Source organism: Balaenoptera physalus, assembly GCF_965194825.1.
Source record: "Balaenoptera physalus genome assembly, chromosome: 1".
Classification (NCBI taxonomy): domain Eukaryota; kingdom Metazoa; phylum Chordata; class Mammalia; order Artiodactyla; family Balaenopteridae; genus Balaenoptera; species Balaenoptera physalus.
In genome coordinates, this window is record NC_138882.1 from 32,155,805 (window position 1) to 32,176,655 (window position 20,851).

At 46.7% G+C, this 20,851-nt stretch overlaps 1 protein-coding gene across 2 annotated transcripts; it reads left to right on the plus strand.

Annotated features, from left to right (window-relative positions):
• The first annotated feature begins 171 nt into the window (after window positions 1–171).
• Window positions 172–19,120, plus strand: LOC309665083 (uncharacterized protein). Of its 2 annotated transcripts, XM_082471231.1 has the most exons (3): window positions 172–436; window positions 14,966–15,158; window positions 18,863–19,120. In XM_082471231.1, the coding sequence occupies exons 1-3, from the start codon at window positions 356–358 to the stop codon at window positions 18,931–18,933; spliced, it is 345 nt and encodes a 114-aa protein (XP_082327357.1). In that variant the 5' UTR covers window positions 172–355; the 3' UTR covers window positions 18,934–19,120. The 2 variants fall into 2 exon arrangements, 1 of the variants encoding a protein (XP_082327357.1); XR_014266201.1 differs by lacking the exon at window positions 14,966–15,158 and having other exon boundaries at window positions 18,335–19,120.
• The last annotated feature ends 1,731 nt before the right edge of the window (window positions 19,121–20,851 follow it).

Here is a 20,851-nt window from a genome sequence, read left to right on the forward strand (position 1 = left end):
CCCCGGGTCCCCACTTCGGGACGGTGGGGGTGGGCGGGGGCAGCCGAAGACGTGCGTGCGTGCGTACGTGCGTGCGGGGGAGTCCACGGGGTGGGCGGCGCTCGCGCCGCAAGTGAGTGGTTCAGCCCGGCCCCGGCTCCTTGTGCTCGCCTCACGCCGGCCTGAGTTGGCGGCAGCGCTGGAGGCCCCGGGCCTGTGAGCACAACGAGGGAGCCGGGGGCCGGACGGGAGCGCGGCGGCGGTGGCTGAGGCCCAGGCCAGGGCCCCTCCCCTCAGCCTCCCGCCCTCCCGCCCGCCTGCCCCGCCCCTCCCCCAACCGCCAGACTAGCCTGGTGCGGGGGCCGCGCGCGAAGACATGTGGGAGAAGTTTGAGCCGAGGCTGGAGTCACCTGTGGGGGCCGAGCCCGCCATCTACCCGTGGCCACTGCCGGTCTACGTGAGTGCCACCCGTCCCCTCTTCCCGGACCCCCGCCCCTCTTCCCCCACGGCGCGCGCTGAGCCCCCTTAGAAACGGAGTGATTCGAGTCGCCAGACCCTCTTTGGAGCCCCCCTTCCCGCCCCGCCGTGGTTCTCCGCGGCCGTTTCCAGCCCCCGCGCGCAGGGTGGGCAGAGGGGAGCCGGGGCCGGCCGGGGGCGCAGACTCGGCCGCGGGGACCCCGCGCTTCCGAGGGGCGCCCAAGGCGGGCTGCCGTTGGCTCTGTAGGGCTGGGGACCCCGGTCCCCCCGGGCCTGGACTGCCGGGGGGTTGCCCTTCCGTACTTTATGATCTGACATGTAGGGTTTCCTTTTCCTGGTAGTTTATTCTTAGCGCTGTCAACGTGCTTAGCTTTTTTATTTTTGAGGACACCCTTTCCTCCCTCTCTCCAGTTTTTTGTGTTTTTGTTTTGTTTTGTTTTAGTTAGGCATTTTGTCCCTCTGATCTTGAGTGGGTGGGCTGGCTGTACCCTTGGAGAGGAGGCGTTGTCTCCCCTAATTTGAATGGGTGGGCTGGCAAGCCCCTTGGAACGGAGGCGTTGTGTCCTGTAATTTTAGTGGGTGGGCTGGCTGGACCCTCGGAGAGGAGGTGTTGTCTCCCCTAATTTGAGTGGGTGGGCTGGCAGGCCCCTTGGAACGGAGGCATTGTGTCCTGTAATTTTAGTGGGTGGGCTGGCTGGACCCTTGGAGAGGAGGCGTTGTCTCCCCTAATTTGAGTGGGTGGGCTGGCAGGCCCCTTGGAACGGAGGCATTGTGTCCCGTAATTTTAGTGGGTGGGCTGGCTGGACCCTCGGAGAGGAGGCATTCTGTCCCCTGATCTTGAGCGGCCTTTGGAAAATGACACGCCAAACCGAAATTTACACAGGCGTCCGGTGATTCCAGAAATGCAGGGTGTCCGGGCAGGTGGGCGCCCGGCCTCTCGTCCCCCGTGGCGGCGTGGTGCGCGTGTTCTTGTCTCAGGGTTTAGGCTTGGGCCGCGCAGCCCACCCTCGGGAGGGAAAGCGCAGCGGGCGCCTTGGGCTGGTGCCTTTGGGGCGCCCTTTCGTGCGCTCGGCTTGCGGGGGACCGGCCTCCAGGGGACCCGGCGGGGAAGCCCGCACGACCCGCCCCTCGCGCGGGCTCCGTGTGTGTCAGTTTGTGGAAACTGTGTCGCGGCCGGGGGCGGGGGCGGGACGCTGGGACCGCCTGGGAGCCGTTCTTGACTCCGGTCCCCGGTTCTCCGCAGTTCTCCGAGGTCGGAGGGTTTCCAGCCCACCACTGCGCACTGGCGCTTTCTAGTTTTGCTCTTCCTGTGCCCGGAGGCGCGGCTGAGCCTGGGCTCTGGCTTTTCCGGTTCCGTAACTCTGGGTGGCCCGGGTGGGCGGCCTGAGCAGTGGGCAGGGCGGGGAGACATCCCAGGGGAGGGAAACTGAAAGTGGGGAGAACCTTCAGAACTCCAGCTGATCCACTTGCCTCACCTCCCCGCCCCTCTTACTGCACTTGTCATGTACGGGTTGGCTGGCCGGCGCATTTTTCAAAATGTAATAATTTTTGTTTATCCTTAGTAGCCGTGAAGCATAGTTCACTTGTAGTGCACAGTTGTAGGAGTTTTGACAGATGATCGCCGTCAGGTGGCAGAGCAATCGCGTCATCCCATTTGCTGCCCTTTGGCGCCAGTGCGCCTCTAGCCTCTTGGCCACTAATCTCCTCTCTCTCCCTAAGGTTTTGGCTTTTCCAGAAAGTCAGATAAACGGAACAACAGCATGTAGCTTTTTGATTCTGGCTGCTTTGGCTCAGCAAAACCTATGCGAGATTCATCCCTGGTTTGTTTGTCGTTGTTGTTGTTTTTGTTTTAAATATTTATTTAGTTATTTACTTGGCTGTGCCGGGTCTTAGTTGCGGCACATGGGATCTTCACTGCCGCGTGCAGTATGTTTTAGTTGCGGCGTGCGGGATCTAGTTCCCTGAGCAGGGGTGGACCCCGGGCCCCCTGCATTTGGAGCACGGAGTCTTAGCCACTGGACCACCAGGGAAGTCCGTCATCCCTGTTGTTGCGGGTATGAGAAGTCACTCCTTTTTCTTGCTGTGTTGTATTCCATTTTCCGTTTGTCCATTCGCCTGCGGGTGGCAGGACTTGTGGGATGTTTCCAGTTTTGAGGGGATCAGGAATAAAGCTGCTGTAACATCCCAGGGCAGGTTTCCCTGTGAACTTGGGTTTTTACCTGACTTGAGAAAAAAGTCAGGAGTGGGACTGGGGTCTGTGCTAAGTGTATGTTTAACAACGCTTCTGCATCTTAGAAATTGGTATTTTTGAGTATTGGAAGAGTTTAGAAATCCACTGTGACCCAGCACCCAGGCACTTGAAACAAAGTTGAAAGTTCATCTGGATGGTCAGGAGGATTAACCAAGATGGCAGAGTAGAAGGACGTGCTCTCACTCCCTCTTGCGAGAGCACCAGAATCACAACTGGCTGCTGGACAGTCATCGACAGGAAGACACTAGACTTCACCTAGGAGGATACCCCACGTCCAAGGACAGAGGAGAAGCCACAGTGAGACGGTAGGAGGGGCGCAATCAGAGTAAAATCAAATCCCATAACTGCTGGGTGGGTGACTCACAGACTGGCGAACACTTATACCACAGAAGTCCACCCACTGGAGTGAAGGTTCTGAGCCCCACGTCAGGCTTCCCCACCTGGGGGTCCAGCAACGGGAGGAAGAATTCATAGAGAATCAGACACTGAAGCCTAGTGGGAATTGATTGCAGGACTTCGACAGGACTGGGGGAAACAGAGACCCCACTCTTGGAGGGCGCACACGGAATAGTGTGCACATTGGAACCCGGGGGAAGGAGCAGTGACCCTGGGGGAGACTGAACCTGACCTACCTCCTAGTGTTGGAGGGTCTCCTGCAGAGGCGGGGGCTGGTTCTGTTGCACCATGGGGACAAGGACACTGGCAGCAGAGGTTCTGGGAAGTACTCCTTGGCGTGAGCCCTCCCAGATTCTGCCATTAGCCCCACCAAAGAGCCCAGGTAGGCTCCCGTGTTGGGTTGTCTCAGGCAAAACAACCAACAGGGAGGGAACCCAGCCCCACCCATCAACAGTTAAGTGGATTAAAGTTTTACAGAGCTCTGACCGCCACAGCAACAGTCAGCTCTACCCAGCACCAGAGCCTCCCATCAAGCCTCTTAGGTAGCCTCAACCACCAGAGGGCAGACAGCAGAGGCAAGAAAAACTACAATCCTGCAGCCTGTGGAACAAAAACCACATTTACAGAAAGACAGACAAGATGAAAAGGCAGAGGGCTATATACCAGATGAAGGAACAAGAAAAAACCCCAGAAAAACAACTAAATGAAGTGGAGACAGGCAACCTTACAGAAAAAGAATTCAGAATAATGATAGTGAAGATGATCCAGGACCTCGGAATAAGACTGGAGGCAAAGGTTGAGAATATGCAAGAAATGATTAACAAAGACCTAGAAGAATTAAAGAACAAACAAACAGAGATGACCAATACAATAGCTGAAATGAAAACTACACTAGAAGGAATCAATAGCAGAATAACTGAGGCAGAAGAATGGATAAGTGACTTGGAAGACAGAATGGTGGAATTCACTGCTGTGGAACAGACTAAAGAAAAAAGAATGAAAAGAAATGAAGACAGCCTAAGAGACCTCTGGGACAACATTAAACGCAACAACATTCGCATTATACGGGCCCCAGAAGGAGAAGAGAGAGAGAAAGGACCAGAGAAAATATTTGAAGAGATTATAGTCGAAAACTTCCCTAACATGGGAAAGGAAATAGCCACCCAAGTCCAGGAAGCACAGAGAGTCCCATACAGGATAAACCCAAGGAGAAACACGCCGAGACACATAGTAATCAAAGTGGCAAAAATTAAAGACAAAGAAAAATTATTGAAAGCAGCAAGGGAAAAACGACAAATAACATACAAGGGAACTCCCATAAGGTTAACAGCTGATTTCTCAGCAGAAACTCTACAAGCCAGAAGGGAGTGGCATGATATACTTAAAGTGATGAAAGGGAAGAACCTACAACCAAGATTACTCTACCCGGCAAGGATCTCATTCAGATTTGATGGAGAAATCAAAAGCTTTACAGACAAGCAAAAGCTAAGAGAATTCAGCACCACCAAACCAGCTGTACAACAAATGCTCAAGGAACTTCTCTAAGTGGGAAACACAAGAGAAGAACAGGACCTACAAAAACAAACCCAAAACAATTAAGAAAATGGTCATAGGAACATACATATCGATAATTACCTTAAACGTGAATGGATTAAATGCTCCAACCAAAAGACAGAGGCTTGCTGAATGGATACAAAAACAAGACTCATATATATGCTGTCTACAAGAGACCCACTTTAGACCTAGGGACACATACAGACTGAAAGTGAGGGGATGGAAAAAGATAGTCCATGCAAATGGAAATCAAAAGAAAGCTGGAGTAGCTATACTCATATCAGATAAAATAGAGTTTAATATAAAGAATGTTACGAGAGACAAGGAAGGACATTACATAATGATCAAGGGATCAATCCAAGAAGAAGATATAACAATTATAAATATATATGCACCCAACATAGGAGCACCTCAGTACATATGGCAACTGCTAACAGCTATAAAAGAGGAAATCGACAGTAACACAATAATAGTGGGGGACTTTAACACCTCACTTACACCAATGGACAGATCATCCAAAACGAAAATAAATAAGGAAACAGAAGCTTTAAATGACACAACAGACCAGATAGATTTAATCGATATTTATAGGACATTCCATCCAAAAACAGCAGATTACACGTTCTTCTCAAGTGTGCACAGAACATCCTCCAGGATAGATCACATCTTGGGTCACAAGTCAAGCCTCAGTAAAGTTAAGAAAATTGAAATCATATCAAGCATGTTTTCTGACCACAACGCTATGAGATTAAAATGAATTACAGGGAAAAAAACGTGAAAAACGCAAACACATGGAGGCTAAACAATACGTTACTAAATAACCAAGAGATCACTGAAGAAATCAAAGAGGAAATCAGAAAATACCTAGAGACAAATGACAATGAAACCACGACGACCCAAAACCTATGGGATGCAGCAAAAGCTGTTCTAAGAGGGAAGTTTATAGCTATACAAGCCTACCTCAAGAAACAAGAAAAATCTCAAGTAAACAATCTAACCTTACACCTAAAGAAACTAGAGAAAGAAGAACAAACAAAACCCAAAGTTAGCCGAAAGAAAGAAATCATAAAGATCAGAGCAGAAATAAGTGAAATAGAAACAAAGAAAACAATAGCAAAGATCAATAAAACTAAAAGCTGGTTCTTTGAGAAGATAAACAAAATTGATAAGCCATTAGCCAGACTCATCAAGAAAAAGAGGGAGAGGACTCAAATCAATAAAATCAGAAATGAAAAAGGAGAAGTTACAACAGACACCTCAGAAATACAAAGCATCCTAAGAGACTACTGCAAGCAACTTTTTGCCAATAAAATGGACAACCTGGAAGAAATGGACAAATTCTTAGAAAGGTATAACCTTCCAAGACTGAACCAGGAAGAAACAGAGAATATGAACAGACCAATCACAAGGAATGAAATTGAAACTGTGATTAAAAATCTTCCAACAAACAAAAGTGCAGGACCAGATAGATGGCTTCACAGGTGAATTCTATCAAACATTTAGAGAAGAGCTAACACCTATCCTTCTCAAACTCTTCCAAAAAATTGCAGAGGAAGGAACACTCCCAAACTCGTTCTTTGAGGCCACCATCCAGCCTAGCCTAAAAGCAAGTTGGTCCCCTTTCTTTTAAGATCTTATCCTTACTTTGGTCTTACAGCTTCCAAACTGAGTAGGGGAGAGACAAGCGTTCTGGCACAGGATGGGACCCAGCCAAGGAAACAATATTGAACTTGAAAATTTTAAAAATAATTTATTATGGGCAAATAGTGCAGGGAGAAAAAAAGAAGAAGGTGGGTCAAATTTTAGGAAAAGTAATGAAATCTTGGGAGAAGATAATAGTTGAAGTCAAAAGCAAACGAAAATATAGCATGAGTTTAAATAATTGATAGTAACGATGGAAGTAGGGGCGTCATACCTAGAGAGAAGAAAATACAGTCCTACCATACTCTTGTCCCCAGGACTGAGCAAAACTTAAATAGTTAATATAACTTCTTGGTTTTCAACCCTTGTTGTCAACCTGTAGATAAAACACAGGACCCTTTGTTGTGATTGCATAAGAAAATGTAAATGTGATCAGCACAGACAAATGAAACAAACATGGTATTGACAGAAGGTGAGCTGTACAAGGGGAGAGGAAAGACAGAGAGCTGTGGGGACACAGATAGTCTCAGGCAGAAAGAAAATGATGAGATTAGGGGGAAAGTTGATACCATAAGAAAGTTGAGAGTATAGCTATATACTAGAGCTAATATTTCTTGAGAGCTTCTGGGTGTTGGATACTAAAGGCTGCAAATGCCTTATTATTATTTGCATCGTCATGAGCAACTCCGTGCGATGGGTATCATCCATTTCCTCGGTTTACAGGTGAGGAAACAGAGGCCCAGGAAGGTTATATGAATTACTCAGGATTGCAGAGCTAATTAACTGAAGAAGAAAGCTTCCAAGCCATGTGGTCCATGTCCAGATCCAGTGCTTTTAGCTACTATGCTACCACTTCTCCCATCAATAAAGCTAGCAAAACTCCATGAAGTTACAAAAGAGAAGCAGCATGAGTAATGACATGAATATGATGTGTTGGAAAAGAAGAGTGATGAGTAGCAGTGGGGGTAGGGGTTTATCTTCCTCCTTCATGTTAGGGTGTTAAAATGGATCTAAAATGGATATAGCAGGATAAACATAATGTTTAGAATTATGGGGGTGACACTGAAGTAGCGAAAACCTGTCTCTGGAGAGGGGAACTGGGGTTAGACGGGTTGAATTTCAGTATTATTTGAGTTGCTATCATGTTCATGTATTATTTTCATTAAAAATACTTTAATTTATTTAGAAATAGCTTCAACTGTGTAAATGCATCAAAACATGAAATTCAAAATTATCTTTAAATCTCTCATACATTTGTTAAATGCTTGCCTTCTCAGGATCGTTCTTATCAGCTTTGAAGGCCATTTTTTAAAAATAACAAGCCAAGAAGTATGAGTTTTTAAAATTACAAATTGTCCCTGATAATATTGCCAGGCACCCCAGAGAGAAGGTGTGGAACTATTAGAAGCAACCTGGATATCAACCCTGCTTCTGGGAGGCAGTTCTGACTACAAGGGCAGGAGAGTCTCTGAAGCCAGGTAGCAGGAGTTTGTTTTTTATTTTAACATTTTATTGGAGTATAGTTGCTTTACAATGGTGTGTTAGTTTCTCCTTCATAACAAAGTGAATCAGCTACACATATACATATATCCCCATATCCCCTCCCTCTTGTGTCTCCCTCCCACCCTCCCTATCCCACCCCTCTAGGTGGTCAGAAAGCCCTAAGCTGATCTCCCTGTGCTATGCGGCTGCTTCCCACTAGCTATCTCTTTCACATTTGGGAGTGTATATATGTCCATGCCACTCTCTCACTTTGTCCCAGCTTCCCCTTCCCCCTCCCCGTGCCCTCAAGTCCATTCTCTACGTCTGCGTCTTTATTCCTGTCCTGCCCCAGCAATCTCACTACTGGGCATATACCCTGAGAAAACCATAATTCAAAAAGGGTCATGTACCACAGTGTTCATTGCAGCTCTATTTATAATAGCCAGGACATGGAAGCAATCTAAGTGTCCAGCGACAGATGAATGGATAAAGAAGATGTGGCACATATACACAATGGAATATTACTCAACCATAAAAAGAAATGAAATTGAGTTATTTGTAGTGAGGTGGATGGACCTAGAGTCTGTCATACAGAGTGAAGTAAGTCAGAAGGAGAAAAACAAATACCATATGCTAACACGTATATATGGAATCTAAAAAAGAACAGAACAGAAAAGGTTCGGGAGCAGGAGTTTTGATCCTCTGGAACCGTAACAAACAACTTAGAGTAAATGAATCAGGCGCCTGGGTGCCTGGAGGAGTCTGGAAGCCTCTCTGTGATGGTGTTCTTTGTTTTTACAGGTCTAATCTCATAAATGTTGCACTAGGCTCAGTGCTGTGCATTTTTAGGCTGTTATATTTTTCCACCTGTGTACTTCATAAAAGTAAGCACTTTTATGCTCCCTTTAAAAAGGGGATCTCCCATTTGAATTGCCAAGTGAAAGCTTTAGAAGGAATTCATTAAGCATACATATATGTGCAGTATCTCCATCTGTCACTGAAGTGAGTATGAATGTATGTATATCTATCTATCTATCTATCTATCTATCTATCTATCTATCTATCTATCTATCGTCTATCAATCATTATCTCCCTGTTTACCTATCTGTATCAGTCTGCTTAGGCTGCTATAACAAAATATCATAGACTGAGTGTCTTGAACAACAGACGTTTCACACAGTTCGGGAGTCTGGGAAGTCCAAGATCAAGGCAAATCCAGTTCCTGGTGAGTCCTTCTTTTTTGGCTTGTAGAGGGCCACCTTCTTGCTGTCTCTTCACATGGTGGAGAGGGAAAGCTCTGGTGTATCTTCCTCTTCTTATAAGAGCTAATCACATCATGGCAGCTTCACCCTCATGACCTCTTCTAAACCTAATTACCTCCTGAAGACTCCACCTCCTAATTTCATCATACATAAGAGGATAGGGTTTCAACATATGAATTTGGTTGGGGGGGGCACAGAAATTCAGTCCTTAACTCTGTTTATCTATCTATCTATCTATCTATCTATCTATCTATCTATCTATCTATCTATCTGTCTATGTATCTATCTCTCTCTCTCTCTGTCTCTCTATCTCTGTATCTATCTGTCTATGTATCTATCTATATCTATCTCTCTATGTCTCTGTCTATCTCTCTATCTGTCTATCTATCTATCTATCTCTCTATCTATCTCTACCTATCTATCTATCTATCTATCTATCTATATCTATCTGTGTATCTATCTATCTGTGTGTCTATCTATCTGTCTATCTCTCCATTTCTCTATCTATCTATCTCTCTATCTATCTCTCTATCTATCTCTATCTCTCTCTCTGTCTATCTCTCTATCTCTCTATCTGTCTATGTATCTATCTATCTACGTATCTGTCTATCTATATCTACCTGTCTATCCATCTATCCTTATGTATAGAACAGTAACAGTGGCTTATAAGTCACTTCCCTACATTATTTTATCCTTCCAAAACTCTTGAGAGGTCAATAGGCCATAGGAAAAGCACTGAGTTCACTGAAACACTTGAAGGTTGAATTAACTGTGATCACTCAGTCAATAAATGGTGATGCAGGGAATTCTACACACATCTCCTCTGTCCTCCTTTCCTCCTTCCCTCCCTCCTACTTGCTGACTCTATTCCAGCCACATTATTTACTAATTCTTCCCTGAGGACACTGGCATCCTTCCTCTGGGCCTTGCAGAGGTTATTCCCATGATCTGGAATGCTTTTCCCTCAGATGTCTGACTCATCTGCCTCCCTCTAGACTGTTCAAATTCCACCTTCCCAGTAAGACTTATCCTGTCTACCGTTTACGTTGAAAGCCTTGCTCCTCTCTGCCCACAATCTCACCTCACCATATACTGCTTAATCTCCATAGCATTTATTCCTGGCGAACCTACCAGATAATGTACATGGGTTTCTGTTCTCCCTTCCAACTGGAAGATAGGCTGCACAGACTCAGGAATTTTGCCATTATGAAACCTAGTTGAGGCCCAGTAGAACTCTAGGGCCAGCCAGAACTGGGCATAATTGTCACTCTTGTGATTTGATATTTTAGTGGGTTAGCTCAGAGCCAAGCCAGTTATTAAAGAGGATCTTTTCTGCTATTTTAAGCAACATGGTACATTTGAGGTCAACTTAAGTTTTCAATAATTACAGAGCAGGTATGAACTCTTCCTTTGTTTCTCTAGACACATGGACCTGGATGCCAAATCTGTCCTCTCTGGGTGTAAAGGGAATATATGAAGTTGACTGGCCTAAGTCTCAATTGAATAAAAAGATGCCCCAAAAGACATTTCAACATTTTTGAAAAGTACAATCATTAAGTGTGGTTCCTTATCACACATCAGGGATTCTCTAGCCTCCAGTGTGGTTGGAGTGGTGAGGGGACAGAGAGACATATAGAGAAGCCAGGGTGAGTCACCCCATCTCTCCCTCCTCTGGACCTTAGTTCCTCCTGATTGTCACTCGTTACACTGAAAACAGATTTCAGGAGTCAGCACATGCAGCCATAATGTGTGCCTAATTCCACATCCCAGTCACTGGGACACAAAATTTTGGTGTCTTAAGTCTGGCTCACACATCACCACTCACATATGTCAGTTCTTCCTCTACAGCTGAGTCAGTGAGTAAAGACACATAAACAGAAGCAGATTAATATGAACAAGGTTTTATTGACATATATATATGTACATAAAGCTGGGAAAGAGAAGGGCCCATTGAGGCAAATGCATAGGGGGAAGGGAAGCATCTGAAAACAGCAGTGGGCATCCTGCCAGTTCCAAGTCTAGGGAAAACTGGCCAGGAGCTTGGGTCCGCCAAGTTAACAGTCAAGCCAGGGATGGCACAGTGGATGATACAGCCAGCTCTCTTCCATTCTCCTAACTGGAACTTCTCAAGTCTGGTGTAGTTCTGAAGTGAGCTCATATGCTCCTCACCCTCCAACACACACACACACACACACACACACACACACACTCTTGCACACCCCTGAGGTGTGGTCCTCCGGCTTGCTGTAGGAAGAGAGGAGGTTAAGTTTCACTTAAAGGGGCTGAGCCACTTTCCAGTGAGGCAAAGTCCATTCATGGTTACACACAGTTTGCAGAATAAGATCTGCTCTTCATTTGTTGAGTTTCTTCATAGAAGAAAGGAATTAGCTGGTGGCTCCTATGAAGCCCTGGGCAGGTTATGAGGCTGCCAGACTCCTATGAGCTCAGGCACAGCTGTCCTGACCAGGAGCCTCCAAACACAATGCTGGCCCGTCTAAGTCAGAGGGGTGTCCTGACTCGGGGACCCCAGTGTTCTTCCTGAGAGTGGAGCTTCCTCTCTAAATATGGATGGTGCTATCCCCCATGGCACCACCTGGGTTTTGACCGGGGGGGGGGGGCAGGTGCTTTGTATGAATGTGGCACCAGAAGTGTATCCAGTCACAGCAGGTGTGGTGCTGTCCCCCATGCCCCCCGCCCCTGGTTCTCAGCACAGATGGGTTCCAAGTCTGATGGCAGGTATTGACACAGGGCCTCCCAGCACCAGTGAGATGTTGTGCCCTCCATCCGCACCACCTGTGTATTGGCCAGGTGGGTCCCAGTTGTAAGCGGGAATACCAGGTCCTCCAGTCATGGGCATGATGTTGTTCCCTCCTAGACGACCACCACCTAGATTGTGGGCAGGTGGGCCCCTTGTGCTTGGAAATAAGGTAGAACTAGAAGTGTGTTGAAACCCACGGGTGGTAAGCACACTTGCAACTCCAACAGATGTGGTGTGCTCTGATGGAAGGTGGAAACTGACATGTCCATTGACACAGATTTCTTCTCCTTGGTGATGGAACTTTTAAAAGTAGATTTCCTACGTCCAGATGGGCCCTGTGTGCAGTGACGGCAAGTGGAAACACTAGGGCCTCCCATCGTGGGGATGGTGTTGTCCCCTGCCATCACCGTACCACCTGTATTCAGTCCAGGTGGGCCCCAGGTATTTGGATTTAAGGTGGAATCAGATATGTTCCCAAATGCTGGGATGGTGCCTGCCCCTCCTACTGCAGCAGCCTTGCCGTGGTCAGGTAGATGGCAGGTTGTCTGGCCCGAAGTAGGAACAGAAGCGGTGCTGAGTGCCACACTTAGTCCTGCCCCAAAGTTAAGTGGTCTGGATGCCTCTGAATGAGTGAGGCCTGGGGCTGACACACCGACTCCAAGGCTCCCACCGGCCGTAGGGGCTGCAGGTCCCCTGAACAGTGGGCCCGGTGTGGTATCGGCAAAGAGCGAGCTACTGTCCCCAGTACTGGGCATCCTGGTGGCAACTCCAAAGCCAGTAGCAACGGACACAGCCCTGGGGAGAATGCCTGGGTTGTCGCCAAAGGCCGGCTGCGTGTTGCTGGTGGTGGCGAATAGGGAAGCTGGCAAAGCTGACTGCATGATGCTGACTCGCGGTGGCTAGGCTGCAGGAGCGACTAGGACTTTCTCTTGTGCTGAGGCTGCTGGGTTTCCCAATAGAAAATTATCGTTAGGCCTCTGCCCATCGTTGGCCCCCAATGTGGCCTGAGATGGGAGACCTGGGTCTAAGGAAGCTTGAAGTGTTGGTCTATCTGTTGGCCGGCGTTGCAGGTAAATGAGTCGAGGCATGGGCTGAGGCATTGCTGCCACTGGGTGGTGTGTTCCCAGAACTAGGAACAGCCCTGTGAAATGCCTATTGCTTCTGCCTGGAGACAGGGGCAGACTGGAGAATGACAGCCTGCGAAGGAGGTGTGGTGTCCATAGGTACGGTGTCAGAGCTGCTGCCTGCTGAAGCACTGGTGACGGCTGAAGCCATAAATGGGTGGCTGGGGAAAACAGGAGCCGAATGGTACATGACAGCCTGGGAAGGAGGTGTGGTGTCCATAGGTACAGTGTCAGAGCTGCTGCCTGCTGAAGCACTGGTGACGGCCGAAGCCGTAAATGGGGGGCTGGGGAAAACAGGAGCCGGATGGTAAATGACAGCCTGGGAAGGAGGTGTGGTGTCCATAGGTACGGTGTCAGAGCTGCTGCCTGCTGAAGCACTGGTGCTGGCCGAAGTCTTAAATGGGGGACTGGGGAAAACAGGAGCCGAATTGTAAATGACAGCCTGGGAAGGAGGTGTGGTGTCCATAGGTACGGTGTCAGAGCTGCTGCCTGCTGAAGCACTGGTGACAGCCGAAGTCGTAAATGGGGGGCTGGGGAAAACAGGAGCCGAATGGTAAATGACAGCCTGGGAAGGAGGTGTGGTGTCCATAGGTACGGTGTCAGAGCTGCTGCCTGCTGAAGCACTGGTGATGGCCGAAGTCTTAAATGGGGGACTGGGGAAAACAGGAGCCGAATTGTAAATGACAGCCTGGGAAGGAGGTGTGGTGTCCATAGGTACGGTGTCAGAGCTGCTGCCTGCTGAAGCACTGGTGACAGCCGAAGTCGTAAATGGGGGGCTGGGGAAAACAGGAGCCGAATGGTACATGACAGCCTGGGAAGGAGGTGTGGTGTCCATAGGTACAGTGTCAGAGCTGCTGCCTGCTGAAGCACTGGTGACGGCCGAAGCCGTAAATGGGGGGCTGGGGAAAACAGGTGCCGAATGCAAAATGACAGCCTGGGAAGGAGGTGTGGTGTCCATAGGTTTGGTGTCAGAGGTGCTGCCTGCTGAAGCACCAATGACGGCCGAAGCCATAAATGGGGGTCTGGGGAAAACAGGAGCCGAAGCTGTAAATGGGGGGCTGGGGAAAACAGGACCTGAAGCCATAAATGGGGGGCTGGGGAAAACAGGAGCTGAAGCTGTAAATGGGCGTCTGGAGAAAACAGGAGCACCAGGGAGAGAGGCCCTCTGCTGCCCATCAGAGGTCCCAAATATGGGCTGAGGGTTGGTTTGGGGGCCAAAGGGATGGTTAAAAATTGGGGTGGCGCAGGGGACCATCGGCACAGGTGGGGTGATGGACACTGGTACCCCTGCAGGGTGCCTCTGCTCCACCCTGAAACCTGGGGGAGACCTAACAATGACAGCTTGGGAAGGGGCAGTAGTGTCCGTGTAGACACTAGGCTGCAAGGTCAAACTTCCAGATGCCGTGACCATGCTGGTGGAAGGGATTGCCACAGAAGTCATGGGCTGCCCAGTTAACATAGGGGGATTGATGGTAGGGACTGGAAGAGGGGGAGGTAAGTATAAAGGAGGGGTAGAATCTACACAGATGGGTGTTGGGGGTTCTTTTTCATGGGACGGTGGCTGGACCTTCCTTATATTCTTGGGGATCTTTTTCCAGCGACACTGAATGTTCTTCTCCAAGGTGCCTGGGTTTTTGGCAGCAGCTAAGCACAGAAGCTTAGGAGGAGGGGGCAGCTCACCTCGATCCCATGTCAGTGCCTCGTTCCCCGACGGGGGCGACCTCAGCCTTGGCAGCGGCAGAAAAAGCGGCAGGGGAATCTTCCGCTTCCAGGGCCTACTGCTGGTAGATAGCAGGGAAGAGGAGCTTCTTGTTGGGATGCGTGAAGACTCTTCACGCTGCAGCTCCTTCCCAGACATCGGTGAGCCTGGTGATTTGGGCCGGTGGTCTTCACCCAGCGCTTTTTTTGTTGGCTTCTCCAGCAGCAGGGAGCAGCATGCGGTTGGGGCAGAGGACACCATGGCATGGGATGGGACCTTCACCTCCCTCTTCTCACCTCCTTCCCAGGCTGTCATTTTGCATTCTGCTCCTGTTTTCCCCAGCCCACCTCTCCTCAGTGGGAGGTGACTGGATGGTACCAGCTTCCTGACGTTGACTCCCTGCTCAGGGCAGATGGCAGGCGCTGGAGCAGCAGGGTGGTCCCGGTCAGATGTAGCAGCCTCCCAGGAAGGCAAAACCAGCGGGTGACAGCCCACCGGGGCCCCACGGCGGGGCGGGCGGCGGGGCCGGAGCCAGGTACGAAATTTGCATAGTAAATTGCCCATGTAGGACCGGTTGTGCGCCAAGCGATCCGAGAACAGAGTGAAACTGGGAGAGCTTCTCCTTAGCTTCACCTCCTCTCAAGGTCTAGCACGCACTGGACACTGGATGGCTCAGCCTGGCGCTTGTGACATGTCCATTGTACCCGTCACAGAGGAAGGGTGGGCGGGGCAAGGGGTGGGGCGGGGGGCGCATGCAAGCCCAGCCCATGGAGAAACCCCGGCCCAAGGGCAAAGGGCGGGGCCCCAGAGCCCGACCCCTTCTGGACTTTCTAGTGGCTGGGACTTCTCGCTGTGGGTGACAGGTGTTTGGCACTGGATGGGCCACCATGCGGAGACTGTTGGGGACTGTGGAAGCCTTCTCCTGCAGAGCTCACCCTGCCTGGGCACCGGCTCTGCAGGCCCCTCAGCCCTGTGTATGTATCGGCCAGCCCTTCCCCCACAAGGGGCCCAGGGGCCAGAGCCTGTTCAGAGCTGAGTGCAGGAGGCACCCAGAGCTTGCCAGGCTGTGGCCAGCCTCCTCCAGGGACCTCCCCCGCTTCTCTGCGAGGCCTGATGACGGGAGCACCTTCTCCAGGGCTGCTCAGCTGCCAGCATCACCATGAGCCAGGTGGCGAAGGTTTCTGAGCAGGGGATGCAGAGCCCTGACCCGACTGGGTGCTGCACCCCACGATGTCCCTTCCTGGCAGATAGGTTCTTTCTTCACTTCTTTTTCGAAATTTGGTAAAACAACGTTTAAACCTTCGACTGTTCTTCAGGGTATACAGATGGTAGTGGCTTAGCCGGGATTCGAAGCAAGCCTGTGTGATTCCAGAGCTCGTGCTCTGGACTGTGGCGCCTCCTTATCATATATGCTTCATGTGTTACTTTTTTTTTTTTTTTCTTGTGGCCCTTATGGTACTTAGCCCTAAGTGCCATACGTGTGATGAACACAACATACACTGCCCTGTAGGAGGTCTTCTTTTGTTCAACGCATGAATTGCTCATCCACCACACTGGGTTCTAGTCTCAGAAGATACAGGTCACGGAGCACCAGTTGTCAGCATAGCAGCACCCCACATTTCTAATTGAGGCTTGCAGCCCAGATTTTCCCTTTGGTCTAGTTTGAAGGATCCAGATATGTAAAGCTTATATTCTAGATAAATCATGGGCTATCCGGAAAGAAATTCACCAGTAAGTTATTCCAGTTTCTCTGGCCTTCCTGGAGTATATCCAGTAAGGCATCTCATTCATGTCTGGAAAGCAAATATATCATTTATTGCAACTTCATCGTGGAGCGACGTATTGGTTTAAAGTACGATCAACACAATTTGGTCATTGTGAGTATGCCAGCTGGGTCCACTGTTTACTACACATATGTAACTCTAGCGATTCTTAGGCCCAAGAGAGGAGACATACTCTTGGGTGTCTAGGGCAAGGGAAACCTGTGTTGTTATTCAGGAGCTGGAAGCTTCAGCATGACAGGAAAGAATTGAAAAATCCTGGTCTACACGTCACTTTACCTTGTTTGAAACTTGTTTCTTTGGCTTGCTTCATTGGAGTGTTTTCTCTCTCCTGGGGCTGACATTGTGTGTTCTGTATCACGCATGTGACATGTAGAAGTTTTGGAACCCAGAGTCATAGATGAGTAAAAATTTATTTATATATTTTAGTTTAAAATCTATTGAAAATAACACTGGGCATAATTCATATATTCCAAAATTAGTTTGACCCTCTGCCCATGAGATTCTTTTTATGATATGTGACAGCTAATTTGGACTTGCATCCCCAATAAACTTTGAGGTTTGAGGACACAAAAGGTTTTGCTCAGACCTAAATTCTGTCTGAAAAAAAGGGGTAAATATTATAAGCCCTTTCTAACCTCTCCAGGAGCAGAAATGATTTACAGCTGTGGCATTGAACCATAATTCCTTGATCTCATTTGAGAAGAGTTCAGTAAGAAACAATGTCCTGATTTTTGTTTGTTTTGTTTGTTCCCTGTCTTCTTGTCTTGCTTACCAACAATCCATTGTAATCCATGAGTTTGTATGGCAGCAGGCTGAGTGTTCCCTGGAGCTCATTAAATGAACTTTTGTTCCTAAAATGATTTTTGTCTCCTTGTTTTCAGCCCCTCTTCTTTCCTCTGCCCTTGACTATAACCAGAGCTCAGCAAAAGCTGACTGGCTTTGTGCAGACCCTACTTAGGGTAGTCTTTTCTTAATGATTTTATTCATGGCTCCTCCATTTCATTGTTTGCCTTCTCAAAATGTGTTGAAATCTTTCTGTGGTTGATGACTTCCACAATGTCTTGGCTTTTATTGGTTGCTTAATTTTGGTATTTCTACAGTTTTATTTAAATATGGTTTCAGGAGGAACAGAAAGTCAAGGTTTCCTAGTCTGCCATCTTGAGCTGAAAATCCCTGTGGATTTTAGCATCCAGTGTTCCCATCGGAAAAAACCCAACCTTGGCATTAATAGATGTAACACTCAAGATTTCAGCTTTTCTTGAGCAATCACTAAGGATTGAATATGTGGTCATTTCTAATGGGAAAATAATAACTATCTCATGGAGTTGATTTGAGGATTAAATTAGATAATGAACATGAAAATGCTTTGTAAGGTTTAAAAATCTATAAAAATGTTTTGTGTTATTATTTGATTTGTTGCTATTTCAACTTTAGCTGACAGTTGTTTACGACCTTGCTTATGTGAGAAAATGCCTTCTGGTTTATTGTGTTGAAAGCCAGAATATATTTTTCAGTAGCTGAATGGAAATGGCATCATTTGTGAAGGTTAAGGGTGAAGGCATAAATGTTTCTTGACACCTATCACTTTACAATGTTTTCAGGAACTAATTGACTCATGTATTCCTCTTCCAAATTTTGCTGAGGACCTCCTACCAGCCAGATGCCTTCCATCAGGTGTTGGAAAGCATTTTCTGGATTTTAAATGTCTTAGGCTTTGTGGGCCATATACAGATTCTGTAGCTTCTCCTCCCCTTTCTTCTTCAACAACCTTTCTAAACGTGAGAACCATTATGATTTGATATGATTTGTGGCCAGTATTTGCCGATCCTGGCTCTGCGTCCTCACTGAGGAGGGGGACCATGTTTGAGTAAATCACTTCTTTGAATAAACTGTTGGTCTTCTGGGGCTTGTCCTTATTCTCCTACAGTCTCTAATCAACATGGCATCCAGAGAGATCCTATTAAAACAGGTCAGATCATGTCACCCAAGTCTCTTCAATGGCTTCTTCACAGGAAAAGCAAAGTCCTCAAAGTGCCTCCACAGCCCTAGAAATCTGGGCCTCTGTTTCCTCTCTGACTGTTTCCTTCTCCTCTCCACTTTGCTCCCTCTGTTTTCCACACACTGACATCCTTTCTGCTCCTTGGATACTCCAAGCTTACTCTTGCCTCATTGGTTTTCCATGGGACTGTTCCCTCTGCTTGTACTATTCACTTCCCAGATATACTCCTTGCTCCCTCTTAAATTTTATCTTCCCCAGAAAGCCCTCATTGATCACTTAGATTCAGATCGCAGCCTCCTCCTACCAGCTAACAATCTCCATCTCCCTTCCTTGCTTGCTGTTTTTCTCCAGCACTTACCTGATATACTAGTTATTCTATCCATTTATTTAATTTCTATTTACATATTTATACTTATGATTTTATATTTGCTTCTTTACTTTTGTCTCCCCCCTAAGCTCGAGAGAGGGTATATTCATCTGTGTTAATCACTGCTGTGTTTCCTGAACATGCCTATGAAACATACTGAAGAAGGGTGCCTGAAATTTGGTAAGGGATCAATCAATTTTCTTGGCTGAATGAAGAAATATGTTCATAAATTAATGAACAAATCTCTGGGGTTTCTGAATTGAGGACTAATGGGAAGAGGAAGGCAAAGGGTTGGGACAGGGTACTGCAAGAAGTAGTATTTGGAGTACTCTGATAGCTATCCGAATAGATACGATTTTGTTCGTTTAAGTAGTTTTATTCCCTGCTCCAGAGACCATTAGAATATCACTGTGTACCCACTTAAGGATAGAATGCTGCTATTGAGAAACTAGCTCTCTTTTATTTATGCTAAAAGGAGAGAACAGTAGGGGACCTTGGCTGTGTGAGTGTATGAAACTTTCTCTGTTTTGTACAATAAGCAAAAACTATACATGAATAGCCTCGGGCCTTTTGTCTTTTGTACCCAGCTCTTTCCTGTATTGCTCCTGATCAATTACACTTAAATCAACAAGAGTTGCTTGAACATTTTGACAGTTATGTTCCCCATACCCTGAAGCATTTTTAAAGGGTTACTGAGATAAAGCTATTTCAAAAAATCCTCCCTCCAAATGTTTTCAGGGTGGCATCAATAAAAGTAACTTAGAGGAAGAAAACTCCACCTTGAGTTCCTGGCCTACCACTCTAAGGCCAGGCAAGCATAAACCTTCATAGCAAAACCTAAGTTTGCTCCCACTTGAGAATTTGGTTTCCATGGTCTTATATGAAAAGTATATGGAGACTTTAATTCCCTATAAGCCCTTTCCAAAGAGTAAATACAGTTCATCATTTGTAAGAGATGATGAAAATTACAATTTTGTGGAATAGGTGGAATATATATTATATATAATATATATATTTTTAATATATATATATAAAATATATAAAGTTACTATTCAGAGTCCTAAAACATGGATTTTTCTTACTTACCAAGAAGGAACGGTAACTTGATCTCTAAACACAATAAAGCACCTGGTCATAGCAGAATCATAACAAATATTTGATATCAGAATGAATTCACTGTTCAGGTGTAAAGAGGGAATACCTTCAGCTTTCCTCTTTCTTGTACCCCATTATTGCATCCTGGACAGAGGGGATTTTTCTGGATTTTAATCTAAAGGAGAAATGTTAACTTTTGTTAAGACGGAAATTGACAACCTCAGTAGGCAGAGGCACTGTTTTTATTTGGCTGAATTCCTGTTTCTAGTGATAATTCAAGGTGTAATAGGGTTTTCTCTGCCACTCCAAGATCTGAAAATGATAAGCATCTCACCAGAGTTTCAGGACGGCCCGTTACCTATTCTGTGGAAAGGATATTCAAAGTACCATACTTCATCAGTGTCTTCTTTGACTTATTCATCAATGGACAACTACTGAGTTAAGACAGTGTCTTATCCTTGCTTCAAAAAAACAAAAACAAAAAAACCCCACAAACACAAAAAAACTGTTAACGATGAAAACTTATTATGCCAGGCCTTAGTATGGCCTGACTTGGAAATTTAGTTTCAGAGGCTTTTGTGAATATACCAAGGAAAGAGGATCTAGGTGTATCTTATTCCCACAGGCCGCCAATAAATATTTGCTTAATGGAGAAAAAATTAATATATAGTATAGGAGAGAACCTGACAGATGCTTAACATTATTGAGTGATAGCAATGCCCAAACTCATCTGTGATCAAACACTATGAAAGTATCCTCCTAAGGATAAACTGATTACAAATAAGAAGTGAAAATTCAATTATGGAGATACTTTCAGTTTCAGCTCTGATACGCAAAAAGCTTGGAAGTTGTCACTGTATCTTGTCCTTACAAGATAATGCTGTACAAAATGAAAATCAATGACTTTTCTCAGACATGATTAATAAAACATGTAACTATGAAAGAATTTTAAAACTGTAATTATGTATGTGTATATATGTGTC

Bases quoted from the DNA above. Each gene is read 5' to 3' on its own strand.
- LOC309665083 (XM_082471231.1), top strand. From the start codon at position 356: ATGTGGGAGAAGTTTGAGCCGAGGCTGGAGTCACCTGTGGGGGCCGAG. The intron at 437-14,965 runs GTGAGTGCCACC...TGTTTTCCCCAG, and splicing joins CGTGGCCACTGCCGGTCTAC to CCCACCTCTCCTCAGTGGGA. The intron at 15,159-18,862 runs GTACGAAATTTG...CTCCCCCCTAAG, and splicing joins GGCGGCGGGGCCGGAGCCAG to CTCGAGAGAGGGTATATTCA.